At 45.2% G+C, this 27,959-nt stretch overlaps 1 protein-coding gene across 1 annotated transcript in view; it reads right to left on the bottom strand.

Moving 5' to 3' along the window:
- The window catches only part of ARHGAP6 (Rho GTPase activating protein 6), a 461,625-nt gene extending 434,091 nt beyond the window's left edge, over window positions 1–27,534 (bottom strand). The window contains exon 1 of the mRNA XM_042840151.2: window positions 25,198–27,534. Coding sequence (XP_042696085.1) covers window positions 25,198–25,722 — 525 coding nt within the window. The 5' untranslated portion in view covers window positions 25,723–27,534. The remainder of the gene's footprint in view (window positions 1–25,197) is intronic.
- Between the last annotated feature and the right edge of the window lie 425 nt (window positions 27,535–27,959).

Raw genomic sequence — 27,959 nt, 5'->3', positions numbered from 1 at the left:
AAGCAACAGGGGGTAGGGGGAAGAGGAGTGAACAGTGGTTGGGCCTTGGGGGAAGGGACAGACAGATGGACATGCAGACGCTGTATGATAGGACTTTGGGTGGACTCTCAGCCCCTCCCCCACCCTGACCTGCCAGGGTGGATCCAAAACCTGAGGAGATGGTCCATTGAGGGGGCAGCCCCAGTTACTCACGGAGGTCGGAGAGACCCTGCCCCAGACACAGTGGGGGAAGGCAGCTCTGCTCAGCATTCAGATCTGGCTACTCAGAGCAGGGAGAGACCCTGCCAAGAGTGCAGAACCCTGCCCCTGAGTCCATGCTGCCTGGAGTCTGGCACACACAAGGGTATCCCACCCACCCACCCCAGTGCCACATCTGGCAGATTTTGCCCTTCGGACCTCTGTGGCAGTGCATGACTGACATCATCATGCAGCGATGTGGCCACGAGTGGCACAACCACGTGCTGCAAATGGAATTGCACACGAGGTGTCTTTGCACCTTTGGTTTCATTATTTCTGTGGATGCAACTGAACCCATGCACACCCACTAAAGCTGCCCCTGGACATACACCCTTAGCAGCAAGATGGTCTATCACCCCTCTAACTCTTTTACTTGCTTTCCCCAAAGCATGGTCATCCATTCAGTCTTCCAAGGATTCCGTTTGAACAGACTCACTCTTATCTGCATCCAGTCACGCCCAGTGTGACACTTTGGGGCTCAAACCAGACCGGTGAGGGGTTATGCCATCACTTGCCCTGCAATAGTGCTGTGGCTCACACCCTTAAAATGTGCCAAACACATTTTAAGGGTGACCAGATAGCAAGTGTAAAAAATCAGGACAGGGGTTGGGGGGGGTAATAGGAGCCTATATAAGAAAAAGCCCCCAAAATCGGGACTGTCCCTATAAAATCGGGACATCTGGTCACCCTGCTCACAGCCCTGACACCAACAGCCAGCATACAAGCATGCAGGTTACCTCTGGCTTCCACCACCCAGTTTGCAGAGTGACCCCAACACCTTCCCAGTCTCAAATTTTCCCAAAGCCATCTGCCAATGTGACAATCTGCTGAGGTTCCCAGAATTGCGAGGTACTGTATTACCCTGACACACCAGGTTGTCTACTTTGCCAGCAAACTCTTCAGGAGTCTGCCAGTCCAAACTATGCCTTGCAGGTAACAAACAGTGAACCCCAACTCCTGAGTTCCCCAGAGACATTTCTCTGCAGTGTCCAGCCCTCTCCTGGAGCATTCACAGAAGTTAAGTTTGTAGCTCCTTTAAAGAAACAATACACTGCAGATCATTAATTTAACTGGAGTCTGACAAACACTCATTTCAATCACAGCACTGATTTGGTTTACAGTAAAAGTAAAACAAGTTTATTTAACAAAAGGAGATATACTTGGCATGACTTAATCCCAAGGAATGAGAGGATAGAAATGACTACAAAACAGCCAAAAATAAAAATACACTTCTAACACTAAAACTTGGTCTCCGCAAATTACAATCTATGCCTAAGCAGGTTTTTCACCTACAGTCAGTTCCTAGGGACGTCAGCCCCCTTAGTTGAAGGGCCCAACAGTCTGTGATTTCAAGAGCTCTGGCCTCTTGAATCCCCTTTGAGATGTATTCTTTGAAAAATAAGCCCCAAGTTTCTGTCTCATGTTGGGGTGTAGATGCAATGATGTCTTGTCCCCCACTTGTTAACTTGATAGCTTTGTTTACCTTGCATGATAGCGTACCTACATTGTCTTTGCCTGACCCCAGGCTGGTCAGACAAGCAAATACACATTCCTTTGTCTAGGGCAGACTGGGCTTATGCATTGCTTGCCAAACACATTTTAAGAACATAATCCTATCACATATTTATAATTCTTAGAACACACCCCATACATACCTACACAAGAATATTAATGATCAGTGAGTTATTAATTTTCCAATTATTTATACTATATGCCCCTTTTGGGTATATATCATGACAACAGTGTATTAGGTGCAGTGAGTACATCAGGGCTCACAAGAGTTGCTGACACAGACTAGTGACCCACCAATGGCCTCTGTGTAACACCCCTGGCTTCATTTGACCTCCAACTGATTGATCTCCTAGCAGAATGTGTGTGTGTCTCCAGGCCACCTTCCTTGTTCTAGAATTCCCCACTCACAAGGATCTAGGGAGTTCAGCAGTGATATCCGATGCTACCGGAATAGTGTATCAAGCTCACAGATGTGATTGTGGAGTTAGCATGTTATTTGCTCATTCCTGAATAGGAAGTTATGTTACAGTAGATTTGATACACTGAAAACATAGACGTTAAGACATTTGCAAGGAAGCTGAACGTCACTCATTTTTGGCCAATTCAATTGTGCTTCATTTCTTTTTTGAAACAGCTGGACACTTTTTATGTTGCAGGAAACACCTCTTTCTCTTCTGCTTTGAGAGATGCCTTGACACAGAAGACAGCCAAAGACAGACAACAAGATCAAACCTTGTTGGTAACAAGTGCCTTACTAAGAAAAAAAGCATATTATGCAGGTTTTTTCCTGGCATGGAACATGGAAATTTTATAAACAAGATGTAACTTTTTAATAACTTGGACTTCACCTTTATTTAGATTATTGCTAAATGTTTAAGGTGGAAATCCATCAACCTCATCAAAAAACTCACACAGATACAGACAGACATCATCTTCCTCTCCAAGTGCAAACAGATGGACATCATACCAAATGGACTGAAGGTAAAAAATCCATTGCAATCGACATACTACACTGACTATGGTGAGAGACTGTGCCACACACTCTCAAAGAAACTGAGGAACCACCTGATCAGCATCCTGTACAGCAGACAGGAGAAGATCAAGAATGAGCTCTCAGAACTGGAGACTCTCATACAAAACCAACCTTCCACACAGACTACCACGTGGCTGGACTTTACAAAACCAAGACAAGCCATTTACAATGCACACTTTACTTCTCTACAGTGGAAAAAGGACAGTAAACTATCTAAACTCCTACATGCCACGGGGGCTACAACAGTGGTACCCTTAACTCACCAAACAATATTGTTAATCTATCCAACTACACACTTAGCTCGGCGGAAGAGTCTGTCCTATCTTGGGGACTCTTTCTGCCCCACTACCCCCACGAACAGGATGCAGTTCTGCTGTGATCTGGAAGCCTACTTTTGCCATCTCCAACTCAAAGAATATTTTCAATACACCACTGAACAGTGCACTGACCCACAGGAACCCTCCTACCAACACTACAAGGAGAAGAATTCTGCATGCATCCCTCCTGACAGTTGAAATGACAGACTGGACTTCTACACAGAGTGCTTCCGCAGACGTGCACAGGCTGAAATTGTGAACAAACAGCATCACTTGTCCCATAACCTCAGCCATACAGAACACAATGCCACCCACAGCCTCAGAAACAACTCTGACATTATAATCCAAGGTGCTGACAAAGGAGGTGCTGTAGTCATCATGAACAGGTCAGATTATGAACAGGAGGCTGTGGTTTGAGCATTGGCCTGCTAAACCCAGGGTTGTGAGTTCAATCCTTGAGGGGTCCACTTAGGGATCTGGGGCAAAATCAGTACTTGGTCCTGCTAGTGAAGGCAGGGGGCTGGACTTGATGACCTTTCAAGGTCCCTTCCAGTTCTAGGAAATAGGATAGGATAGGCAACTCTCCAACACCACATTCTACAGGCCACTATCCGCTGATCTCACTGAGGGGTACCAAAAGAAACTACACCATCTGCTCAATAAACTCCCTGCTAAAGTGCAGGAATAAATCTACACAGACACACCCCTAGAGCCCTGACTAGGGATATTCTGCTATCCAAGACCCATAAACCTGGAAACCCTGGACTCCCCATCATCTCAGGCATTGGCACTCTTACAGCAGGATTATCAGGCTTTTTGGACTCTCTCCTCAGACCCTACGCTACCAGCACTCCTATCTTCGAGACACCACCGACTTCCTGAGGAAACTACAATGCATTGGTGATCTTCCTGAAAACACCATCCTGGCCACCATGGATGTAGAAGCTCTTTACACCGATATTCCACACGAGGATGGACTACAAGCTGTCAGGAACAATATCCCTGATGAGGCCATGGCAAACCTGGTGGCTGAGCTTTGTGACTTTGTCCTCACCCACAACCATTTCAGATTTGGGGACAGCTTATACCTTCAGGTCAGCGGCACTGCTATGGGTACCCGCATGGCCCCACAGTATGCCAACACTTTTATGACTGACTTAGAAAAACACTTCCTCAGCTCTCATCCCCTTCCTCTACTTGTGCTACACTGATGACATCTTCATCATATGGATCCACAGGAAGGAGGCCCTTGAGGAATTCCACCTGGATTTCAACAATTTCCACCCCACTATCAACCTCAGCCTGGACCAGTCCACACAAGAGATCCACTTCCTGGACACTACAGTGCAAATAAATGATGGTCACATGAACACCACCCTATACCGGAAACCTACTGACCCCGATACTTACCTACATGCCTCCAGCTTCCATCCAGGACACACCACACAATCCATTGTCTACAGCCAAGCCCCAAGATACAACCAAATTTGCTCCAATCCCTCAGACAGAGACAAACACCTACAAGATCTTTATCAAGCATTCTTAAAACTACAATACCCACCTGGGGAAGTGGGGAAACAGGTTGACAGAGTGAAACGGGTACCCAGAAGTCACCTACTACAGGACAGGCCCAACAAGGAAAATAACAGAACACCACTGGCTATCACGTACAGCCCCCAGTTGAAACCTCTCCAGCACATCATCAATGATCTACAACCTATCCTGGAAAACGATCCCTCACTCTCACAGACCTTGGGAGGCAGGCCAGACCTCGCTTACAGACAGATCCCCAACCTGAAGCAAATACTCACCAGCAATTACATACCACACCAACAAAAGCAATTCTCCCTTTCTTGGTATTGACACCTCCTCCTCAATTATTGGGAGTGGACCACATCCACCCTGATTGAATTGGGCCTGTCAGCACTGGTTCTCTACTTGTAAGGTAACTCCCTTCTCTTCATGTGTCAGTATATTTATGCCTGCATCTGTAATTTTCACTCCATGCATCTGAAGAAGTGGGTATTTTTACCCACAAAAGCTTATTCCCAAACAAATCTGTTAGTCTTTAAGGTGCCACCGGATTCCTCGTTATTTTTCCACACAGAAATGCTTCAAAGAAAAGAAAACCCCCAGAACTGACTCTATTAGATTATTCAAGCAATAAATAAGATGTACAACATAGTTTACATTAAGTTTTAAAACATTCTTACTGGTTTCTCAAAGAAAGAAAAGACATTTTGTCACACAGATCAACTATCTCTGTTGGAGCTATATAGTTATATGCCTTCATCTGAAACAAAAGAGCACATTTTATAATCCCTGAGGGAAGCCAAAAATAAACTTACTATCACTTTCAATAATTGTAACTCAGAGTGGCAAGTTACCCGAGATTGCTGGAACCACTGTCCTCGGTTCCAGATAAATATATAGGGCTAAATCCCATTCCATGTGCCAAACCACACTAGGCAGACTTAGTCCAGAGCATTCTACAGGAGCCCACGGGTAGGGGAAAGGAATCCAATCCCCTCAGGCCATGGAAAGGCAGTGTAGCCCCTGCAATTGCCATTGTAACCCTGGGAGTGAAATGATGTAGTCCCACTGCTCTTGTGTCTCTGTCTCCATTCAGCAGTGGATTTAACCAGCCACCTCCAAAGCCTTCTGCACACGAAGCACTATAAATACTAGATGGTATTGTGCAAACAGTCCACTCTATAGGAGGTCCCAAATTCTACCTCTTTCTCATGTAGTGAAACTTCTCTGTTTCTGCTGCGTCTGGAGCCCTCTGCAGCTGTGGAGGGGCAGGCAAACTCTCCCCAGCAGAAAGCAAGACAATATCGTGGTTTGAAGTGAGTTTTTTGAAGTCCTCTTTATCAGGATTCCAAATGAGGCACCCTTCATGCTCAGCTCAATGTCACATTCCACATTGCTTGGTTTTCGAAATAGACAACGAGTAATGGCTCCATGAAACAGTTTGAAAAACACAGAACTATAGCATAACACATCATTGAGCTGTAACATCACACTGAGTTACCATAAACAGAATGAGATTTCAAAGAACAGATCTAGAAAGACAAACAACTGCTTTTTTGGACAGAATTGCAAAATTAGGCCAGGCACTACACTCTTCACTCAGTCAAAATTCCCATTCACCTTCAGGGATAGAGTATCTATCTCTTAGTGAGTAAAAGGAATACAGTAGATAGTATTAATGTAGTACTAAATTCTAAATATGTCTCAGGAAGTATTTCTTGAAAAATAATTTCCAATTGGCTCAGATAGGAACATTGCCAGAAACTGAAAACCGACTGAAAATAAATAGTGATGATAATGAGCAATTTAAATGTAAGAAGTTGTGGTAAAATTTCTCATGCCACAAGAATGACCATTAGACCCAACCTTAACATTCTCAATAATCATCAGCAAGAGGGAGCAAACAATACATTAATGACATCTGCAAAGGATACAAAACAAGAAGAAGATGAAGTCAGAACAATGCAAAAGGAACTGGGAATTATGGGCAAAAAAATAAGATTCTTCTGGGAAAAATGAAAATGAATATACCCAATAATAAACAAATAACTTAAAATAATGCTACTTTCCAGTAAGTATTTCTGTAAGGTTGTAAGAGACCTAAGGTAAGATTTTCAAAAGCACCTAAGTGACTTAGGAGCCTAAATGCCATTTTCAAAAGTGACCTAAGAGCCTATGTTATTTAGGTGCTTTTGGAAATCTTACCCCTAGATATGACTGTGACAGATATAAAGCCAGGATGATTAAAGGATTGTGTAATAATGTGCCAGTCAAGAATGGATTTTGGGGGAAATAAGTGTGAAGTGGTTTTCCTGGGGAATATCTAGGAGGAGATAAATGCAAATTCCCCACCTCTGCTTATCCAAAAATCCAGTCTTTTGAAGCTATCCCCTGAGGGGACCTTTGTCTGCTGATCACCTGTTACATGAGGCCAAGATCAGGGACCCAAGCTGTATAAAGAAAAGACTGAGCTGCCCAGCTGGTTGCTCTGGTTCTGAATTTGAGAGAATTATGAACTTGTAACCATAGGGAAAACCCAGTTGTGGGTTTTGACGGACTGATCCTTCCAAAGCCTGATGATGGAGTTGGAGTGATCTCTGGTAAGCTTTTTAGCATGCATGTAGGTTCTTTTATTCTTAAGGAGAAAGTATTATAGATAAAACATTAAAACAATAAATGTGCTTGCTTAGAAAGGACAATGTGGTAACTTGTAACTGCTGGCAATTACACTGTTCAGACCTTCTGAAGAGAAAGAAAAGTATAGACACTGACCTGTTTAGGCAGTCTGGCTTGCGGAGGATATCACAGTGTAGACAGGGAACTGTGCAGCCAAGAAAAACTACAGTCAGGTCTGTTGGCAGCAGTAAGCTAGGATCTGCCTGATCGTACAGACAGCCTTTGGGTGTATCCCCTAAGCCTTAAATAGCATGCCTGGGCCAATCAGGGAATGTGGTAGGCTCTGCCAGCAGGGGCCTCTGGGGGTGGGACATACAGCGGTGCTTGAACCTGTAGAACTTGCAGGCTACTGATCTCTACTTCACCAGAGCTGCCTGGTGGCGGTGTGGACACAGCAGCTGCCCGGGAGCCAGCAGACCTGGGTCCCAGACCCACGGATCCTCACAAAAAGAGAAGATGGAGAGACTGACTAATAAGGACTGAGAAGATCAGGCTTGGGACTTCATTCTACAAATACTTGAAGGGTGTCAACACCAAGCAGGCAGAGGGGTTGTTTAATGTGGTATTAGGAGTAATGGAATAAAATTGGGAACAGGAAAATTTAAACTAGATGGTCAGAAAAATTGCCTTACAGCAAAACATATTAAAGTATGATACATTGTCTCAAGGACCTGATGGAAACCTCATCAAATGAGACATTTAGAACTAGATAGAAGACACTAGAAATTTACTGTAGGGAACATGCTTACATTTGCAGAGAGAGAGAGAGAGAGGATGACTTAATAGGTCTTTTCCATCTCTAACTTTAGGATTTCATGAATGGATACATAAGCAAGCAGAGAGGAACAGAAGCCTATACACATTGACTGTATAGTTAAGATCAAAGGAAATGGGGAGAAGGAAAAAACAAAACAGGAAATAAGCAGCTAAGCAAAGTAATCCTAAGATTGAGAAATATACATGTCTAATGATCCTAGCAATTAAGATTTTGCTTTAATGTGGGCAAGATTTTTTGTCAGATCAATTTCATACACTATGTTGGAAGCCACACTCATTCTATAGAGCTTTTCAAAAAAATGCAGACTTGCTGAGATCATTACTGAAGAGGGGGAAAATGCATGGAAAACCCTGTTGTCTACAAAACATATTTTGGAAGCTCAAAACAAAACAGTGGTAAATCATGAATGGTGCTACTTTTAAATAGAACTGTGGAAGCACATACTTCAGGAAGTCAATTTGGTTCTTTTTCTCTCTAGCCAGCGTGGCCCATATTTCCCAAATTCTGTTTAGTTTAACTTTAGCTGTTCCCAACAACATAACTGTCCCCATTAGCTTGTAAATTTCAAAGTCAATCTGAGGTTAAATGTTGCTGTGTATTATAAAATAGATACCTCTACACGTTGTCATATTATCACACTTTTTCCCCTTTTATAGCTCCTGAAATCCTCAGTTCAAATTTCAGCTGAAGAGATCTTTTCTCCCTTTCATACACCTTTGAATTTCTTTTCCCCACCCTGTGCTGTTTCTCTCCAGTTTTATTTTTTGCCTCTGTAAAACATTTTGGATGACGGTTTGAATGAAAGTCATACAAAATGAAGCTGCCATTATACACCCAGAGTATATTACGTTGGGTGTTTAGGAACACTCCAAATAATACTTCGCACCTCTTGAAAAAAAAGGTGGTTTTGGCACTTTGTTGATTAGACCTCCCTGAGCACAAGGAGACAAGGTAAAATAAACAAACAAAAAAACACAACAACTGCATGGAAAACGGTAATTCCATTTTGCGGTGCATTTCAATATTTGGTTTAGTTCTGGTGTGAAACAAACTCCAACAATTTGAAGATTCTCTGAAAGAGGAAATGGAGTCCTGGCTCCAAGGCAGGCTACCTTAGAATGGTGGACCCTGGATGCCCTAGCGTCCCTGACTTTGATGCAGTCTAGTAGGTGGGCTGCTGAAGAACCAGGCAAGTTAGCTAACAGGAGACCAGGCAGGTTTTGAAACCTATCCAGCAGGCAGACCTCAATCAGAACTTTGTTTAAATTGAATAGTCTCCATACAACATTTCAATTTTGACAAATCAGAAAATGCGGAAGGGGGGGGGAGGGAAAAGGAGTCATCAGAATTTTTCCAACCAATTCTACTATAGAACAAGCTTTAGGCCAGGGGTGGCCAACCTGAGCCTGAGAAGGAGCCAGAATTTACCAACGTACATTGCCAAAGAGCCACAGTAATACAGCAGCCCCCATCAGCCCCCTAACCTTCCTCCCCCCCGTCACCTCCAGCACCTCCTGCCTGCCGGCAGCCCTGCTGATCAGCACCTCCCCGTCCCTCCCGCCTGCTGCGATCAGCTGTTTCGCAGTGTACAGGAGGCTCTGGTATGGAGGGGGGAGGAGCAAGCATGTAGCAGGCTCAGGGGAGGGGGCGGAGGCCTTGGGGTAAGGAGTGGAGTGGGGACAGGGCCTGGGGTTGAGCAGTGGAAAGTTGGCACCTGTAGCTCCAGCCCCAGAGTCAGCACCTATGCAAGGAGACGCATATTAACTTCTGAAGAGCCGCATGCGGCTCCGGAGCCACAGGTTGGCCACCCCTGGTTTAGGCATTCTGGTCTTTATGACGTAGTGCTGAAAATGCCTGAGCCTGGATACAAATGTCAGTATAGTTGCACAGGTGCTGGAAAACAGGTAGGAAGTTCTGGTATGCAGGCCATCATTAGAAGGGAGAGGGAGCTCATCAGCCAGATTGTCACCGTTTCTGTTGAGGGAAGATTTGTGCAATCAGAGGAGTCTTACATTGTGCTTTGAAGGAATCAAAACATGGCGTTCATGCTGACCTTCTCCAGCAGAGCTGCACAACAAGGTACCCTTTAACATGAACACATTGTCACCAGCAAGCCTCATCTTCAGCCCTGCCAGATACATCTTACCTGTTGGTCCCCATATTTTTGAACTTGAGGAGAGGGAGAAGAAGCACTGAGGTAGTCAAGCTTCAGCTCATTAAGAACTTTGAAGATGAATGACAGGATGCTGTACTAGATTCAGTAGGAAACCAGTGCATAGCATCGTTATTCCCAGACACTTTGTGTTGCCAGCTATAAGAATTAATGAATAATGACAGTACAGTACACATCTGAATGATTTCGCATTAAAACTATAGATAAAGCACTTGCTGATGTTTTGCTACTTGTGTCATGTTACCTTAGGGAATATACAACATTACAAAACATTAGCTAATATGAGTCACAGTCAGGAAAAAAAAAAAAATCAGACCAGGGATCAAAGTGGTTGGTTGCCTTAGCAACACAGGGTGACAGGGGAGAGAAGGGCACAATTTTCCCCATTTTTGATGGGGAAGAAATTTATAGGGGAAAGTTACTTAAACTGTACCTACAATATCTGTATAGAAATGTGGTTGTCATAATTCCATTCTTATTTACTTATCATCTGGTGTTATTATGATAAGGATATTATATTAGAGACCCATGCCCCCTGATTATACACAAGGCTGAAAACTCTCTCTTCCTGCCCTCTGAAAACTATTTTTAGGCCCCGTCTGCGCTACTATTTTCACCAAGTGCGTAACCAGTTCCTGGCATGGTTAATTCTGTTACATTGGAGGGTGTTGGTGCCTGCCAGGAAGCCTGTCTTTGATCCATGAGCAATCACAGACCTCGTTGAAGCTTATAGGTGCACTAGCCACCTTTCAATGAGGCTAAATGAGGGAGAAATTAAATGTCCCTTTGTTTAGAGACATCTGAAACAACAGAAGCCACCGCATAAGTCACTGGACCCTATGGGAAGATCAGAACAAGAACTAAATTAGGGATCATAAGAAGGGTTTCCCTGGGTGAGTGCAAAAGCAGGGGCTGAGGCACTGATTGGTGGTTGTCTGTGTGTCCCTGGGTGCTGACTCCATGGGTACTCCAGGGCTGGAGAACCCACAGGAAAAAAAAATAGTGGGTGCTCAGCACCCACCAGCCACCCGCCGATCAGCTGTTTGGCTAGGGTTACCATACGTCCGGATTTTCCCGGACATGTCCGGCTTTTTAGGCCTCAAATCCCCGTCCGGGGGGAAATCCCAAAAAGCCGGACATGTCCAGGAAAATAGGGAGGGAGGGCCCGGCGGTGCTCGGCTGGGGCTGGGGCCGGCGGTGCTCGGCAGGGGCCGGGGGTGTGGGGCCGGGGGCGGCGCGGGCGCTGGGCCGGGGCCGCGGGCACTTGGCCGGGGGCCCAGGGCCCAAGCCGAGCCGGGCGGGAGATGCCGGGGCCAGAGCCTCTTGGCCTGGGCCGGCCGGCTGCCGGAGGGAGCCGCTCGGCCACGGGGGTCAGACTGGGCCGGGCTGCGCCCAGCCCCAGCCTACCTGCTGCCTCCCAGTTTCAGGCTTCCGGCGAACATTTGATTCGCGGGAAGCAGGGGAGGGGGAGGAGCAGGGGGCGGAGTGTTCAGGGGAGGGGGAGAGTTGGGGCGGGGCTGGGGGCGGGGAAGGGGCAGAGTTGGGGCGGGGGCGGGGCCCCATGGAGTGTCCTCCTTTTTAAAAATTAAAATATGGTAACCCTATGTTTGGCGGGCCCTGCCAATCAGCTCCTCCCCCTCCTTCCCAGAGCCTCCTGCTCACCACCAAACTGTGCAGTGGCAGGCAGGAGGCGCTGGGGGAAGGGGGAGGAGAGGGGGCAGGAAGAGGCAGAGCTAGATTGGGGTGCTTGGGGGAGGGGACAGAGAGGGAATGGAAAGAGATGGGGTGAGGACGGAGCCTCAGGGGAGGGGGCAGGAAGAGATGGAGCGAGGGTGGGGCTTTGGGGGAAGGGGAAGAGTGGGGACAAGACGTCAGGGCCAAGCAGGGATGGAGCACACCTGGGCAAGCGGAAAGTAGGCAGCTGTGTGTGCGTCTCAGAAGCAGACAGGAGAAAGCCAGAGAACTGTGAGTGTGGCCCTGGAAGAAAGCCAAGAAAGATTCTTTGGGGCATGAGATTAGTTGGAAAGCAGACTTGGATTTCTGAACAAGGAAACTATCTCCTGATGTTTGATTCTTATTGTGTTCAGGGAAACAGTACTTTGTGTACATTCTTTGTAAATCAAACAGGACTGCACCAAAGAAACATCTGACTCGCATCAATTTCTCCTTTTAACAGAAACAACCCAGCAAGGCTCCAAATATTGGCTAACCACTCAGACCAATGGGCAGCAATATGCAGTAAGCATGGTAACCTTAGTTTTTCACCTGAGGCTGGTAAATGGTTGCCTGCCTGTAACTAGTTCAAAACTCTTCTTTTTTCCTTTGTGCAATGTAGCCTCTAGTCTAACCACACCCCTGAAATCCATTTGGCCAGTTTTCCTTCCTCCAAGCTGTGTGAGTGCATTATTAGGACATCACAGAGTGCAGGTGCAGGTCTGTACCTGTTCTTCAGGTACCCTACCCCATGCTGAGAAGGTGAGAGAGAGCTGCCTAGATATTCCCATAACAAACTGGTACAAAGCCTGGTTAAGCAGCATGTTAGACCTTATCTACACTTGCTGTGGCGTGGAGGGTACATGAAGCTACACATGGCAGTGAAATGCATTGGCAGGAGGGGCAGCAGAGGGAAAGGCTCAAGCAGTGGGGAGTTGCCAGAGCCTTCCTCCTGCCAGAGTCTTTCCAAGCTGCCAGAGCCTTTCCCTGTGATAAGGAATGGCTCCAGCAGCTCCCTGTGGCAGAGAAAGGCTCTAGGAGTTGGGACCTGCTGGCACTTTTCCCTGCTGCCTTCCCCCTGCCAGAGCCTTTCCCTGCTGTTGGAGTCTTTCACTGCGATAGGGAAAGGCTCTGGCAGCGCGACACTACACTGCTAAAAACAGCAGAGTAGACACAGGAGGCACTGCTTGGGTGCATAGAGAGCCATGTGGATTATATGCCCTAAAATTCTAGCGCAGGGGTGGGCAAACTTTTTGGCCCAAAGGCCACATCTGCGTGGGGAAATTGCATGAAGGGCCATGAATGTAGGGCTGGGGTCGGGGGTTGGAGTGCGGGCAGGAGTGCGGGGCGTGGGAGGGGGTGCGGTGTGCAGGAAGGGGCTCAGGGCAGGGGGTTGGGGTGCAGAAGGGAGTGCAGAGTGTGGGAGGGGCTCAGGGCAAGGGGTTGGGGTGCAGTAGGGGTGCGGTAGGGGCTCAAGGCAGGGGGTTGGGGTGTGGGGTGCAGAAGGGGTTCGGAGTGCAGGCTCTGGCCTGGCGCCACTTACCTGGAGCGGCTCCAGGGTGGCAGGGGGGTGCAGCAGGGCTCAGACAGGCTGCCTGCCTGCCCTGGCCCTGCGCCACTCCCAGAAGCGGCTGGTACCACGTCCCTGCCGCCCCTGGGTGAGGGAGGGCAGAGGGCTCTGCGCGCTGCCTTTGCCTGCAGGTACCTCCCCCGAAGCTCCCATTGCCCGTGGTTCCCCGTTCCCGGCCAATGGGAGATGCAGGGGGGGGCGGTGCCTGCAGGCGAGGGCAACACGCGGAACCCTCTGCTCTCCCTCCCCAGGGGCCGCAGGGACGTGGTGTCGGCCGCTTCCGGGAGCGGGGCCGCGGCACCACAGGGGTGGCAATCCCGCAGGCCGGATCCAAAGCCCTGATGGGCCGGATCCGGCCTGCGGGACGTCGTTTGCCCACCCCTGTTCTAGCATGTCTGTACCCTTCTCAGCTAAGCAGTGTCTCACGATCTACAACGGTATTTATACCCATGCTAGGGGTGTATGCAGTGTCTACACAGCACCGTAAATATAGACATAGCCTAAGATGCAAACACACAAACATGGTCAAACCATGTATTTTGTCAGATAAAAATCACAAAATTCAACCTGTAACAAACGCATAGTTGTACCATAGTGTAGAGTAGAATAGGGTCTTTCTTTGGGTCATAGGAATGTCAACCCCAAGACGCACATACACCCCCCCACACACATATTAAAACAACCAAACGTACTTAACTTCCAAACAGGATGTTAGTATGAGGGTTAAGTCTTTCCATATATATATGCTTTCAAAATAAATTACATTAATTAGATTATGGTCCAAAGCTTGGCCAGAATTCATTTAAAACAGTAAAAAAAAAAAAAAAAAAAAAAAAAAAAACTTTTCTTCATGGTGTAGGAAGAACAAAAACATATCACCAAAATATTATGAAATTTAAGAAATTACTGAAGATTTGTTAATCTTCAAGCAAACCATATACAATCTGATTTTCCTCTTGATCTTTAAACTTTCCTATAGCCTGTGAGCATCAGCTTTTCCCAATCCTTCAAGTCACTGTAAAACTGATTGCATCTCTTCTAAAAACAAGTGAAGGTGAAATATCTTGGATAGCATATCCAAAAAAGTCTATTGTGAATAAGCTCTTATGAGAACACAATTCTGAAAGATTTATTCAGTAAATTAGAAGTACTACCTCCTACGGGAAACAAAAGTCGTAACAGAATGAGAAACATTTCCTGTAAGAGAAATATTTTTAGCTCTTTCAGAGAGAGAGAGAAAGACAGGCAAATAAAAACTGAGAACACTGCTGACTTGTTTCTCACCAAATAGCTCTCAACAAGGGGCAACTAAATTGAAATAATCTTTCAGAGACACAGAAGGCCAGTGCTGCAAACCACTGTTTAATACAATAATGGCTGAACACACACTGATAACTAGAAATTAAAAACTGAAAATAGCATAGGAAAAGTGGTTTGAGACATTGCAACCTCTGTCTTTTACAGCAATGTTTATGAAGGTTCAGTCATTGTGTCATCACTGTGGATCACATTCAACAAATCAGTTGCATGTTTTGGAGTTGCATGATCTTTGTATGCAAATTCAAGATCATATTGTTTGAAATCAAATTTAACCCATATTTAAGAACATGTACTTTACACCTTTGGCATATAGTCTCAACTTCTGTACGAATGTGCACCAATGAGTTGCTCACTTAAATCCTCACACACTGAGCTGACATTCAAGTGTACCCCTTTGTGACAGTCTAGGAAATCTGTCTATGTAAAATGTATAGACAAGGTGGGTGAGGTAATATAGCTTCTATTGGACCAACTTCTGTTAGAGAGAGATACACACTTTCAAGCTCCACGGAGCTTTCCCAGACCTGAAGAAGAGCTCTGTGGAGCTTGAAAGCCTGTCTCTTTCACCAACAGAAGTTGGTCCAATAGAAAATATTTCTTCACCTAGTTTGTCTATCTCATATCCTGAAACCAACACAGCTACAATACTTAAAACATATGTAAAACTTACCAATTTTGATTTATTTTATTATTTGCACCCTGTATCATGTTCATTGAACAAGCCATTTGCTAACACATGTGACCCTAACACATGTGACCCTATCTTGACAGATGTTACAGGAACATCAAGACTCACTAAGATTTGACTGGGTCTACCTTCACCATACAACGAGTTGGCTACAGAAGGTAGCAGAGCTAAAATAAACCAATTTTTTCATTCTGAACTTCAGGTGCGTGATCACCAAAAACAGATCACCTGATGGGGTACCCTGATCACCTAAAGGCTTGTAGACTGGCCAGGAGGATCACATGGAGAGAACTGGGAGAAACTAGTTTCAGGGTCTAATCAATAGGACTGCAGGTTCCCAGGGTTGAGGGGGTCTCAGACATGGGTCAGCACCTTGAGTACGTGCCGAGAGACGCAGAACCAGAGATACAGTGCCTAAACTTTGCTCTGTCCCAAGAAGCCAAGAGACCATGGGGATTCGCGATTTGGATCCAGTACAACCATCTGGTGGATGTCCAGCAGGGGAAGCTCATCAGAGTTCCAACACCTCTCAAAGGCACCATTATCTGTCCAATTATTTAATCCTGCTTGCTCTCAACCACAATGGAACATACACCTACTTTGCAGTAGATGTTGTAGGTAATGCAAGGAAAAGTTAAAAAGTCAAATGAAAAAGCAGGCCAGGTATTTGTATAGACATCAATCATTGTTAAGGAAAAAAATAGACAGAAGACCAATAGTAATGGCTTTGAAGATCTATGATTGAAAGAAATTAACAAAAAAAACCATGTATTATTCCAAATATCTTTGTCTTCAGTGGGACTTCTCACTTAAAGTAAAGCATATCCTTAAGTACTTTGCTAGTTTAAGATCAGAGTGCTCTACACCTTGCAGGATTGAGCCCTGAATATCAGCTTCTGGCTAATAAGAGTCTTGTAATTTGAATCCCAGTTTACCTCCCCTGCCCCTCCTTTAGTTGCTGTTAAGCAGGAGTAGCATTTGGCTTCTTCTCCTCCCATCCCAACCTCCTAGTTCAGTCAAAAAAGAACGTAATTCAGGAAGTGCATGAGTTACATTTCAAAATAGCAGTGTTGTTCCAACCACAACACACATCCTTTATGTTCTAGGATATTACACTACATATTAAAGGGAACTGGGCAAAGTAAAACAAAAAATAAATAACGAAATAAAAATGTGGGCTTGTGCTTTTTTTGCACCAACTTTTTAATAATTAAGAGGAAAAAACTGAAAAACCTGTGACAAAAGTGTTTGGTTTTTTCAGTTTTTTTAAACAATAGAAATTCAGGTCTTCTACACTGTGGCAACTGGAGAATGATTAATACCATGACACCACAAGGGACTGAAAGTTGTGGAGCAGGGGGAGAGCACCCGCCCGTGAACTGGGGAAATCAGCGCCTCTGCTGCCGAGTGTTTCAGATTCCCTTCTGTGGTGACCTACAGAGGATATAAAATGCTACAGCAGCCACCAAGGGAGCATTGCCTCTTCAGCTCCAGCTGTAGCCATCTATGCTTGTAGCTCTGGAGATCCCCAGTTCAATCCTCGATGTGGCTACCAAGAAGGAAACTGTCACATTAACACCTTTCTAATTCTAATGTCTGATGAAAACTTTGGAGAAAGAATACCTTTGCTACAGATTCAATAACCCATCTTTGATTTTTCAAAATAAGGAAGCTGCAGAATATTTAAGACACAAACATATGCCTTTCAGGCCTTCTTTACATGATCAAAGAATACAAAACAAGAATTTTCCATACTCCTGTTTTTGCAGATAAGCTATAAAGGAGAAGCTTTTTTATTTAGAAATTTTGCACAGAAGCTGCAGTGAGACAGGAGGTAGAAAAACTATTGTAGAAAAACCTTCCCCAGTCTAAACATTTTTTTTAACAGAGTCTAAACATCAAGTGCAATGTAATCACTGATGCTTAAGGATCTCATCCTGCAAACTCGTATTCATTGGAATAGCCCTTACTCACTTGAGTTGTCCCATTGACTTCAGAGATACTATCCACTTGAGGCCCCAAGGAAATGTACACCTGTATCATAAAAGTACCCCTCAATCCAATTACCAATAGTATTAAGTTCTAGAAAGCTTTCTAATGAAATATGATTTGCTCTTTTTCTATCTTGATATTTCTGTGCCCCATCACAGTCGGTGTAGTTTTTTAATTCCTGAGCACTAAGCTTAAAAATACCATTTGCCTACCCAGCAAAGTGAGTAAGAAGTGCTGGCAAGTGAGGGGGCAGATAGAGGCTGATGTTATCAATGTCTACAGAATTAAGCTTTTAAAATATTAAGGGACTGATTTTCAATTGTGCAGAGCTCCCACTAACTTCAACTGGATATCTGGGGTTCACATCTTCTGAAAATCATGCCTTAAGTTATCAGCCCTTATGATTTCAAAGATGAATTGTGAAATAATTAAACTAAAGCAGCGTTGTCCTCCCAAGTGTATAGACAGGCAGCTCCAGTGCCCCTGCTTTTGTTCATAGTTTTACCAACCAGCAGGCTTGCAGTGACATTAATGAGCCCCTAGATTATTGCTCTGCTTCTTTTCAGAACCCTACCCAGGCAGTAGGGAAACTGACAAAAATAATGCCAGTTTTCACTTCGTTGCTGCTTGGAAAAGCTCTAAGCAGCAGTAGAGTGCACTGGAGCTATTCATGATGGAGGGCCATCCAAATTGAGCGAGAATGTCGAATGAAGTGTCTCTCAACACCCAGGAGGAAGGGTAAGGGAGCTGACTCCCCAGCTTGATACAGTACTCCAGAGCCTTTGGAAAAGGAGTGGGGAAAAAGAGTTCCTTTTCCTTCCCAACATCCAGAAGGGAAAATAGAAGGGCTTCCAATGTAAGAAGTATGCACTGATGTGTTGCCATTACTTTAACAAGAGCTTTTACAAAACAGTGCATTAGCTAAGGATGTTTACACTGTTTATTCCTGAGTAATACACACAGTACATTAGCAGAATGATCAGGCTGTAATTTGAATTGTGTAGATCAGGGGTCGGCAACCTTTCAGAAATGGTGTGCTGAATCTTCATTTATTCACTCTAATTTAAGGTTTCGCGTGCCAGTAATACATTTTAACATTTTTAGAAGGTCTCTTTCTGTAAGTCTATAATATATAACTAAACTATGGTTGTATGTAAAGTAAATAAGGTTTTTAAAATGTTTAAGAAGCTTCATTTAAAATTAAATTAAAATGCAGAGTCCCTCGGACTGGTGGCCAGGACCCAGGGCAGTGTGAGTGCCACTGAAAATCAGCTCAGGTGTAGCCTTTGGCACGCATGCCATAGGTTGCCTACCCCGGTGTAGATCTTGTAGGAGAATCCTGGGCTATCCTCCCATCCAGCTCATCACAGCAAACACATACTAGAAAGACACAGGTATGAAAAATGGACGCTTCTCCACCATAGCATAACAAAACAGATACATTTCATACTGTAGTTTTCTAGTCTAATGTCAAGTGCAGAAGAATAAGCAGCAGACTTTACATAAGTGGACAGTTTTAAAACAAATATTTCAGTTCTGAATACTGCTAGACTTTTCAGTTTGCAAATGTATTTCAGTCATTAAAAAGATATATAACTTCTGAAGCCACGATCTAGCAAACACATACATCCTTAACTTCTGTGGGACTATTCACATGCTTAAAGTAAAGTTTTTGCAGAATTGGGCCTTAGGTAATCATCCAAGTATTTATACAACCTTTTCAAAAGTATTCAGTTTACTTAAAAACAAACATCATTTATATGTAAAATATTTAATAAATAGAAAAAATAATTAAAAACAAGACTTTTTTTGGCAAGTGAAAAACAGGAATTTTTCTTGAAGAAAATTTCTTAAAAGCAGAGCTGACATCTGAAAGGAAACTGAGGAACACATCTGGAGTCTTTCCACTGTCTTCAGTACAACCAGGATTAAGCCCTTATTTAAATAGGCCACATAAGAGCAAGGAAAGACTTCTTGTTGCGGTTTTACAGTAATACAATACATAATAAATGCTCTACTTAAAAATATCCTATTATAAAACTTTCTTATTCATACAGTTACTATCAATGCACTTGGAAAGCAAGAGTTGAGAAGTAAAAAGAGATAAAGCTCCTAGAGAGAGTTGCAGGAGTCTTCTTTACACCATTCCATTAGAATCTTGTAGCAGAATCAAGACCATTTAAAGCCTAACAACTTTACATGATTTGTTAGCATGGTTTACTATTGAAGCTTGAAATCCCACACATAACTTTGATTGTTAAAGTCATTAGTGAATGTCAAATTGTGCAAAGCTACAAGTCAACCTTCAGAAGTCATTCCAAAGAGGGTCTATTTATAAAATGCCAAAGCCAAATAACTGAAATAAAAAGGTAACACTATCCTTAGCTCAGCCTCACATGCATAATTATTACAGAGACCTTTGAACAGTGGGTGATTCCACATATAGCACGTTCTGTAAAGTCTGAATAGAATTGGGCAAGTCATTCTTATCCAGCTGTTCAAGTGACAGGAGGATATGAAGATCTGACACATGGGTTTCCACAAATACTACATATCATGGCAGCCTAGTTCCACAGGGGCTCTCTGCACATCAGTACACAGCTGGGATTTGGAGAAGAGGCAGAGTATCCTTCTGCAGGTTTTTTTTTTTTTTTAAGACTTACCATTTGATTTGAAGACAGATCCTCTAATTGACCATCTGCTTCTCTTTCCCCACCTGGCAGCAAGCGTCATGGAGACTGGAGCAAGCAGCTATGGGAACTGCTTGGCCAAAGATAGGAAGAAAAGAGATTCTTCCTACATATTTCTCCTCAGGGGCAGCGCTAGAGGGGGGAGGGGCTTGTGGAACTATAGCCACCCCAAAATTTGCCTTAGCCCCCTGTAGCAGCCACCACTCTCCTGCCACCCAGCTCTGAAGGCAGAGTGGAGAGAGCGGGGGCTGCTGGCCGAGTACCCAGCTCTGAAGAGGGCAGCGCTGCCGCCAGCAGCAGTGCAGGAATAAGCCCAAGCAAGGGCGGGGAGCCTGAGAGCAGCCACCCAGCCCACATCCCTGCCTGCTGGGGCGCACCACCCAGGGCAGGTGGAGGGTCCGGGGCTCTCCACAACAGCCCAGACTGACCCGTTCTGGCCTGGATGCCTGGGCCCCACCCTCCACGGTCACTGCTCCACAAGGGCTCTGCCTCTGAGGGCAGTTACTAACTGGGAGCAGTCGAAGCGCAACAGGGAGCTGAGGAGCAGCAACAGCCCCAGCCAGGGTGCTGGAACAATTTTTATAGTGGGGGTACTGATCATGGAAACCATGGCAACCATGTATTTGGTTTTTGTTATTACTACTTCAAGCCAGGGGTACAACAGCACCTTCAGCACCTTAGTTCCAGCACCACTGGCCCCGGCCAGGGGGTGGGGTCTTGGGGAGAAAAGGCCGGAACTTAGGAAGAGCAGGGGCAGGGCCATGGAGAGAGGCAGGATGTCATGGCAAGGGGGGGCACAGCCCCCCCAATTTTCTGTCTAGCCATCTCAGACTCCCCACCAGGAAGAGGCTGACACCACCCCTGCTTCTCCTCTAGAAACGCTTCAGTATGTAGCTCAGCTGTTTTCACTGTGCACATGGAGAAATATTTGGACCTCTACCTCAGGTATTTACATGGCCCTCATCACCATAGTATCAGAGCACTTCACCATCTTTAATGTCTTTGTCCTTACAACTCTCATGTGAGGTAGGGCAGTGTTGTTAGCCCTACTTTACAGATGGGGAACTGAGGCACAGAGAAGCTAAGTGACTTGCTGAGCGCCACACAGGAAATCTGTAGAGGTGAAGCAGGTCTTCCAAGTCCTAGGTTACTGCCCTAACCACTAGACCATCATTTCCCTCTGAACACTTATCAAAAAGTATAATTATATCAAAGATGTAGGAGTAAAATTAATATAAGAAGTATTTGTAATTTATTTATAATCCTAAAACTAATAAATTGGAAGTAATTATATATATATATATATATACATATATACACACACACACACACACATCATCCATGTTCAGTTTTAGCCTATAGCAGAGTTTTTAACAGCTGAGTAAACTATTATCCATTATGAACTTCCTTTTTCCATCTGACATAACTATAGATGTGCTACAAGGGATGTGATAATTTAGATTCTGTACCTTTTAAAGTTACAATATTATAAATAATTACCTCATATTCACCCTTTCAGATCATTCTACTCTAACACGTCAACTAACTTATTTTGCCACAGTGATGGTGTTGCACTGTAAAAGCAGAATTCTTTATTTCCCAGCCTAGGGATAAGGCTTTAATTAATAAAGAATGGCTATGAAATAATTAAATAGGTTATTTATAAACATGATTTTCTGATGGTACTAGGTTGAATACCCATTACAAGAGCTGAAATAGAATTAATGCCTGTAAATAGAAGTTTTACTAATGTATTCAATTGGAAGACTGCTTGCATACATTTTTTAAAGATACAGATTACAGTTATTTACATTTTTAATTATTGCTGACTATATGGGAGAGTAATTAATGTTTACACAGCACATTGACAATATAGAGTACTCTATAACTGCCAAGTATTACTACTGTATGGGAAGGATCTTCACATAACCCTGCCACCTCATTCACTTCAGTTTTCACATTAAAACTCCACGCCAACATGCTTGTTAGATACAACCTATCATAGCTCTACATTTCCAGCATTCATCCGTAGCAAATGCTATGGCTATGGTTGAAAAGAAACTTTCATTCCAAGTCCCTAGTTATGCCAGGGGCGTCACATAGACTGACCCTTGCACTCTCACAGAGCTGTAGTAAGCCTCAGAAGAGTCTGCTCAGGGGGCCGGACACATGTATTTCCTTAAAGGACTGGGGCCTAAACTTGTATTTTGAACTGCTGGAAGCTTCCTCATATCTCTTCGTTTGCACTGAAATTTCATGCATATTGTCTCAGCCTTAAGGTGAATTAAATAAAAAAAAGCATATAAAAGTGTATCGTTAAATACATATGTATCTGTTTCTCTAAAAATCTGCCCTTGCCAAAATGACTTCCTCAAAGTGTAAGAGATTACTTATTAACATACTCATTTTCTTAACCTCATAAATGATAGTTATAAATACAGAGTATTCAAATTTCATGGAATCAAATAAAAACCTGGAAAAGAACAGCACTGTAACAAACAACATATGAAACCATATAGAGTTTAAATTCAACTAAGGGTCCCATGTTGTAAAATTCCACATGGTAAGGAGCTATAAGACAACTAATGAATGAAAAAGGGATTTATTTAAGAATGCTAGATACACACCAGCACCAATTCCCCTTGCTCTTTAGTTTGCAGACTGAGGAACACATCCAGTGCTGTACAGTTTCACCACACATTGCCTCCATCTTGCAAAGAACTCCATGCAGACATCCCTCCAGCCACACACACTGATTTCCCTAGGGATTGGTGGTAGGTTGACCAGATAGCAAGTGTGAAAAATTGGGACAGAGGGTAGGGAGTAATATGTAAGAAAAAGCCCCAAATAACTGGACTGTCCCTATAAAATCGGAACATCTGGTCACCCTAATTGGTGGGGATGCAAGGATCTACCTATGTAGAGCTCCTTGCAGGATGGAGGACCATGGGCTGCCTAAATCCTAGACTAGATTAAGCAATCACCAAATGAAAACCACACACCTTAATTATCCTAGAACGTGTTATTTACTAGTTCTGAACTCATCATGACAGGGCACATGCATTCCTACCCTTAACTTATGCTGACATTAAATCCAGATTACCTTGTCCAGTGTTTCACTATGCGTGTTTTTACTACTGAAACTACTACTTAGTGTAACTTCTAAATAATTTAAAATGTGTTTACATGTAGAAAATTCTGAATAACTTCTAACCAAAACTTTCACTGTTTCTATTTTCCAAACCATGTATTAAATCCCCAGTCTCCTTTACATCCAAGTATACAGCTCTTTGTCACCATACAGCATTGACAGATGTTGAGAGCTTTTATGTTTAGTGTTATATTTTGCTCTTACAACTATCTTCTATTCCTCTGTCATGACAGTTTTCAGCTTCATTTTGAACCACAAATCATACTCATATTAAGCATTTTACTTAAGAATTCTACACCAGTACTGGAATGATGGATGAGATTTCGTTAACTGTTATAGAAATGGTTATAGATAATGGAAGAATGTCTCTCTATTAGAGAGACAAGGTGGATGAGGTAGTATCTTTTATTGGACTAACTTCTGTTGGTGACAGAGATAAGCTTTCCATCTTACACAAAGCTCTTCTTCAGGAGTGTGAAATGTACCTTATATCTCTACCTTATTGTCCTTATGGAAGAAGGTTACCTTCTAATTGCAATTTGAATGCATCACAAATATTAACCACAAATAGTTAACAAAATAAAAACTGTACCAAAAATAGAAGGGAAAACGTGTGCCACATCTAAAACTTAAGTAGTTTACAGCTATACTTTATCTTCAAACCAATTACAATCAACTAACAATGTCACATTATTTTAATAGCTTTGTCAACCAGCTATGATAACCACAGCACATAAGACATAAACTAAACCAATACATATTTGCATTGTTAAACTAGATTTGTTTTGGAATGCAGTGGCTGCTCATGTGGCTCAAACAAATCTATGTGGTCAGATAAACTGAGATCACCGGGTGTGCGCATTAAAAATAATGTGCCTATCTTGTTAGAAGCCATTACATATTCAAGTTTATGAGGTGTTAGAGTGGGAGGGGAGAGTTTTATGTGCCCAGTACAGCTATATATGGAATTAATCTTAGAAACATCAAATACAAAAGTTTACCCTGCCAACAAACCAGACCAACGAGTTTAACTTTAAAACCCCTGTATATTCTTTAAAGAAATAGCTGTGAAAAAGTGTATGTGTTTTTTGAAGAGTGCACAACAATTAATATCTACAGTTATCCATAAGTATTTATAATTCTGTGTGTTTGTTGTTTCTGTGTTTGTGTGTATATGCTTGATTCTTGTATGTTTCTACTACAAACACGAATAAGAGAATTACTAGGAAGAGACTTCAGATGTTGTGACTGATCACATATTTCAATTCTTAACGAACATACAGCAAGACCCATGTACACGTGCCCACCCCCGAGCTTTCCCGGACTCAGTCCAGGCTGGAAACGCAGCGTACAGCCACTCAGAACTCTCCTTAAGTGCTCTAGGTGCACTCTATCGGCAAAACCTGTCAAGTGCTCTCCCATCCTCACTGATAGATCAAGAAAGGCACCTGCTACCGCCATGGGATTCTCCTCATTCACACAGCTCCTCCTTTGACCTCTAACAACAACAGCAGCAGAAGCCAAATGCCCCTAGTATCTGACTAACGCAAACCAGGAGCTCGTGGATAGCTCAGCAACCTGGGAAGAGAGAGATGAGCAGGGACCCTTTCCCAACGTGTAGAAGGAGCGGGGGGGGGGGGGCAGGGAGACCCACCCCGGTAGGATCAAGGGAGCCTGTCCTCAGGGCAGAAGGGACCTGAGGAAGTTGGGGATTCCCGGGAGCCCTATCCCAAGGGGAGGGTCCATCCTGCCCCCTCTCTCGGCCCAGCTGGCGGGGGTGGGGGGGCGACTTTCGCGCTGAAGGGGAGTCCTACCTCGGATTTCCACACGATGTAAGAGGAGGGGTGGCTGCTGGGCGCCTGCTGCCCCTTCCTCTGCTGGAGCCACTTCCTCGGGGAGGAGAAGATGCTGTTGGTGCCGGCGCCGCCGCCAGGGGCGCTGAGGGCGGAGGCGGAGGGGGTGCGCGCCAGGAAAGGCAGCTCCCAGGCCGTGTTCCTCTTGCCCCGGGGGCTAGACTCGTACTCGAAGTGGAAGCTGCCCGAGGGGGACTTCTCCAGCGGGGTGCTGGGAGTGGAGAGCGAGCCGCAGAGCGGGCCGCCCCCCGGGCGCAGCAGGGCGCGGGAGGAGAAGGCGGCTAGGCACTCCGCCGAGGGGCCGCCAGCCGCCCGGGCTCGGGGCGTCCTGGCCGGGGCGTCCCCCTCCTCCCGGCTGTAGCTGCCGATGATGGCTGGGTCCAGGCTGCGGGTCTGGCGGAGCCTCCGCTTGGAGAGGCTCTTGGAGGAGGCGGCGGCCGGGGAGGAGCAGGAGAAGACGCTGTTCAGCAGGCTCTGGGCGGACATGGTGTCGGCCGCCCCGGAGCGCTGCAGGGAATGTCTGTGTGTCCGGGCCGGGGGCAGGAGGCTGGGTGTCCCCCCCTCTCAGCCGCCCCGCGGAGCGAGCGACGACTCCGGGTCCCGGAGCTGGGCGGTCAGCGGGTACCCGCGCCGCGCGGGGCTGCTGCTGCAGATGTGGAGCCCGCAGGGGCCGGTCCCGGCGCGGGCAGCGGGAGGCTCATGCTGGCCGCAGGGCGCCCTGTGTGCGCTGGGGCTTTGCAGCCGCCGCGGTCACTGCGCCTGGGGGTGGGGGGAGCAGGGCTAGGGTTAGCCAAGAAAAGGGGAGGGAAGGAGGCAGCAGCCGCGGGAGCTTTTATCGCAGCGCTCTGGAGCCTGCCAGAGTCACTCCCCCCGCGGCAGCGATGCGCACGGGATCTGCCCAGTCCCCTCTGTACGCGGCGGGAGGGGAGGGCAGCCGGGTGTCCTGGGGCTGCCTCCCCGGCCGGGCGCTCCCCGCATCCCCAAGCGCCGCTCCGAGCGCAGCCGGGTGAACTACTGGGGAACGAAACGGGGGTGGGAGATATCCAAAGGCGGCTGAAACTTCCCCAGGCATGTGACCATCAGGGAAGTACATGGCCACAGGAAGAGGACCCCTCCCCCAATCGCTGCCTGTCGGAGTAGGGGAAGGAGGTGTTAATAATGGGCCACCCTCGCCCAGCGGGCAAGTGCTCCTCCCGGGTTGTTTCGCTGGTTGTAGTCCCTTGTCAGCTATCCCACAGCTATTGGGTTTCATGGCAGGATGTTTACGCATATTGAATCAGGGCTTGAGCCGACCCAGGATTTCATTACACGTGTTACGTGTTTTCCCTCTTCGGGATAAGCACAGCTTGCGTTACACCTTCGATTGTTATGCAGGTGTATGAATGATGGTTATTGCTCCTGGGAGTCGGGGACTAACTCAGTGGCGGGGCCAGGTCTGATAGAGCAGCAGCAGGTGCTCTGCAAATTTGCACGCCGTCCTGCCGCTCGCCCCACAGCTGTTCCTGCCGGGGCCTGCCCAGAGCCCCGGACTACCGGGTGGATCTCGTGTGTGGGCTGCCCGCGGGCTGGCTTTCTTGCTGGTTTATACTCCGACTGACAAACGCACTGACCGGAGCTTTGCGCAGACTGACGTTTGTGGTATTGGATTTGTCATTTATCTTCCGCTGAACCTGTTTCTACCTAGGGGGAGTAAAATGAAGTATCAATAAAGAGCATTCGATGTAAACTTATTTCCCGGTATTTTGCTACAATTTTGTTATAGTGGAAAGTGCATTTGCTTCAAAAAGGTTTTGGTGAATGCTCAAAAACTTTTTTTTTCAACCTTATTGTCTCCAATGCCTGGTTGGCTAAAGCCCAGTAAATCATCCATATCAAATCACTTGGCGCATTCCCATCTGATTATAATCTGTCATAAATACTACTATAGAGCATAATTTTGCAGAATGCTTATATAACTATACATTTCCATTATAGTGCTGTTCCTTCAGCCTGACGTTTTCAGAGAAAGACTCAGGGAATGGCTAAAGTACTAGGCAAAGTGGCTTCTATTTATATGGGTCATATCCTCAACTGGTGTAAATTAATGTAAATCCTCTGCTTTTTGAGTTTTTTCCCATCCTGTACCAACTGAAAAGATTCTTCTATTTTGTTTAACGAATAAGAAAACTACTATATTGAGTTCAGACTCTGCTTCCTCTCTGACAACGTCCAGCAGAATAACAGCACTTAGAAGAGGCATCTGACAAGAATCCATGTGGATGGCATGGGGTAACAGCAAGCATTATTATAGTAATCAAAAATAAAGACATATATGTGTTTTTCCACGTGGTTAATAGCAGCAAAAAAGGCCGGGTTCAATATATCTAGGGTCACTCTTGACAAATAACTAATCCAAACAAATAACTAACCCCACCCAAAACCCTAGGAAAACCAAACACTCCCTTCACAGGCAGGACTTCCCCACTCCCAAACACACTCCCAGATTGTGTACAAACAAGGACATCTTTATTAAGGGAAAGAGAACACAGTCATATGCTTGGAAAAACACAGCAACATAACATAAATAGATAGACACACATACACACATATGTATGCAAATAAAGAGTAAAATACACTTCCCATTCCAGCAATCCATCTAACGCCCATCCCACCCACCAGTGAGAATGTTTCACAGGTATTAAAAGTGGCTGGACCATACCACCGACCTCACTCATCCACCAAAC

The sequence above is a fragment of the Chrysemys picta genome, chromosome 1 (assembly GCF_011386835.1).
Source record: "Chrysemys picta bellii isolate R12L10 chromosome 1, ASM1138683v2, whole genome shotgun sequence".
Classification (NCBI taxonomy): domain Eukaryota; kingdom Metazoa; phylum Chordata; order Testudines; family Emydidae; genus Chrysemys; species Chrysemys picta.
The sequence above is the reverse complement of the archived record's forward strand: the minus strand, read 5'-3'. Positions and strand labels throughout refer to the sequence as shown.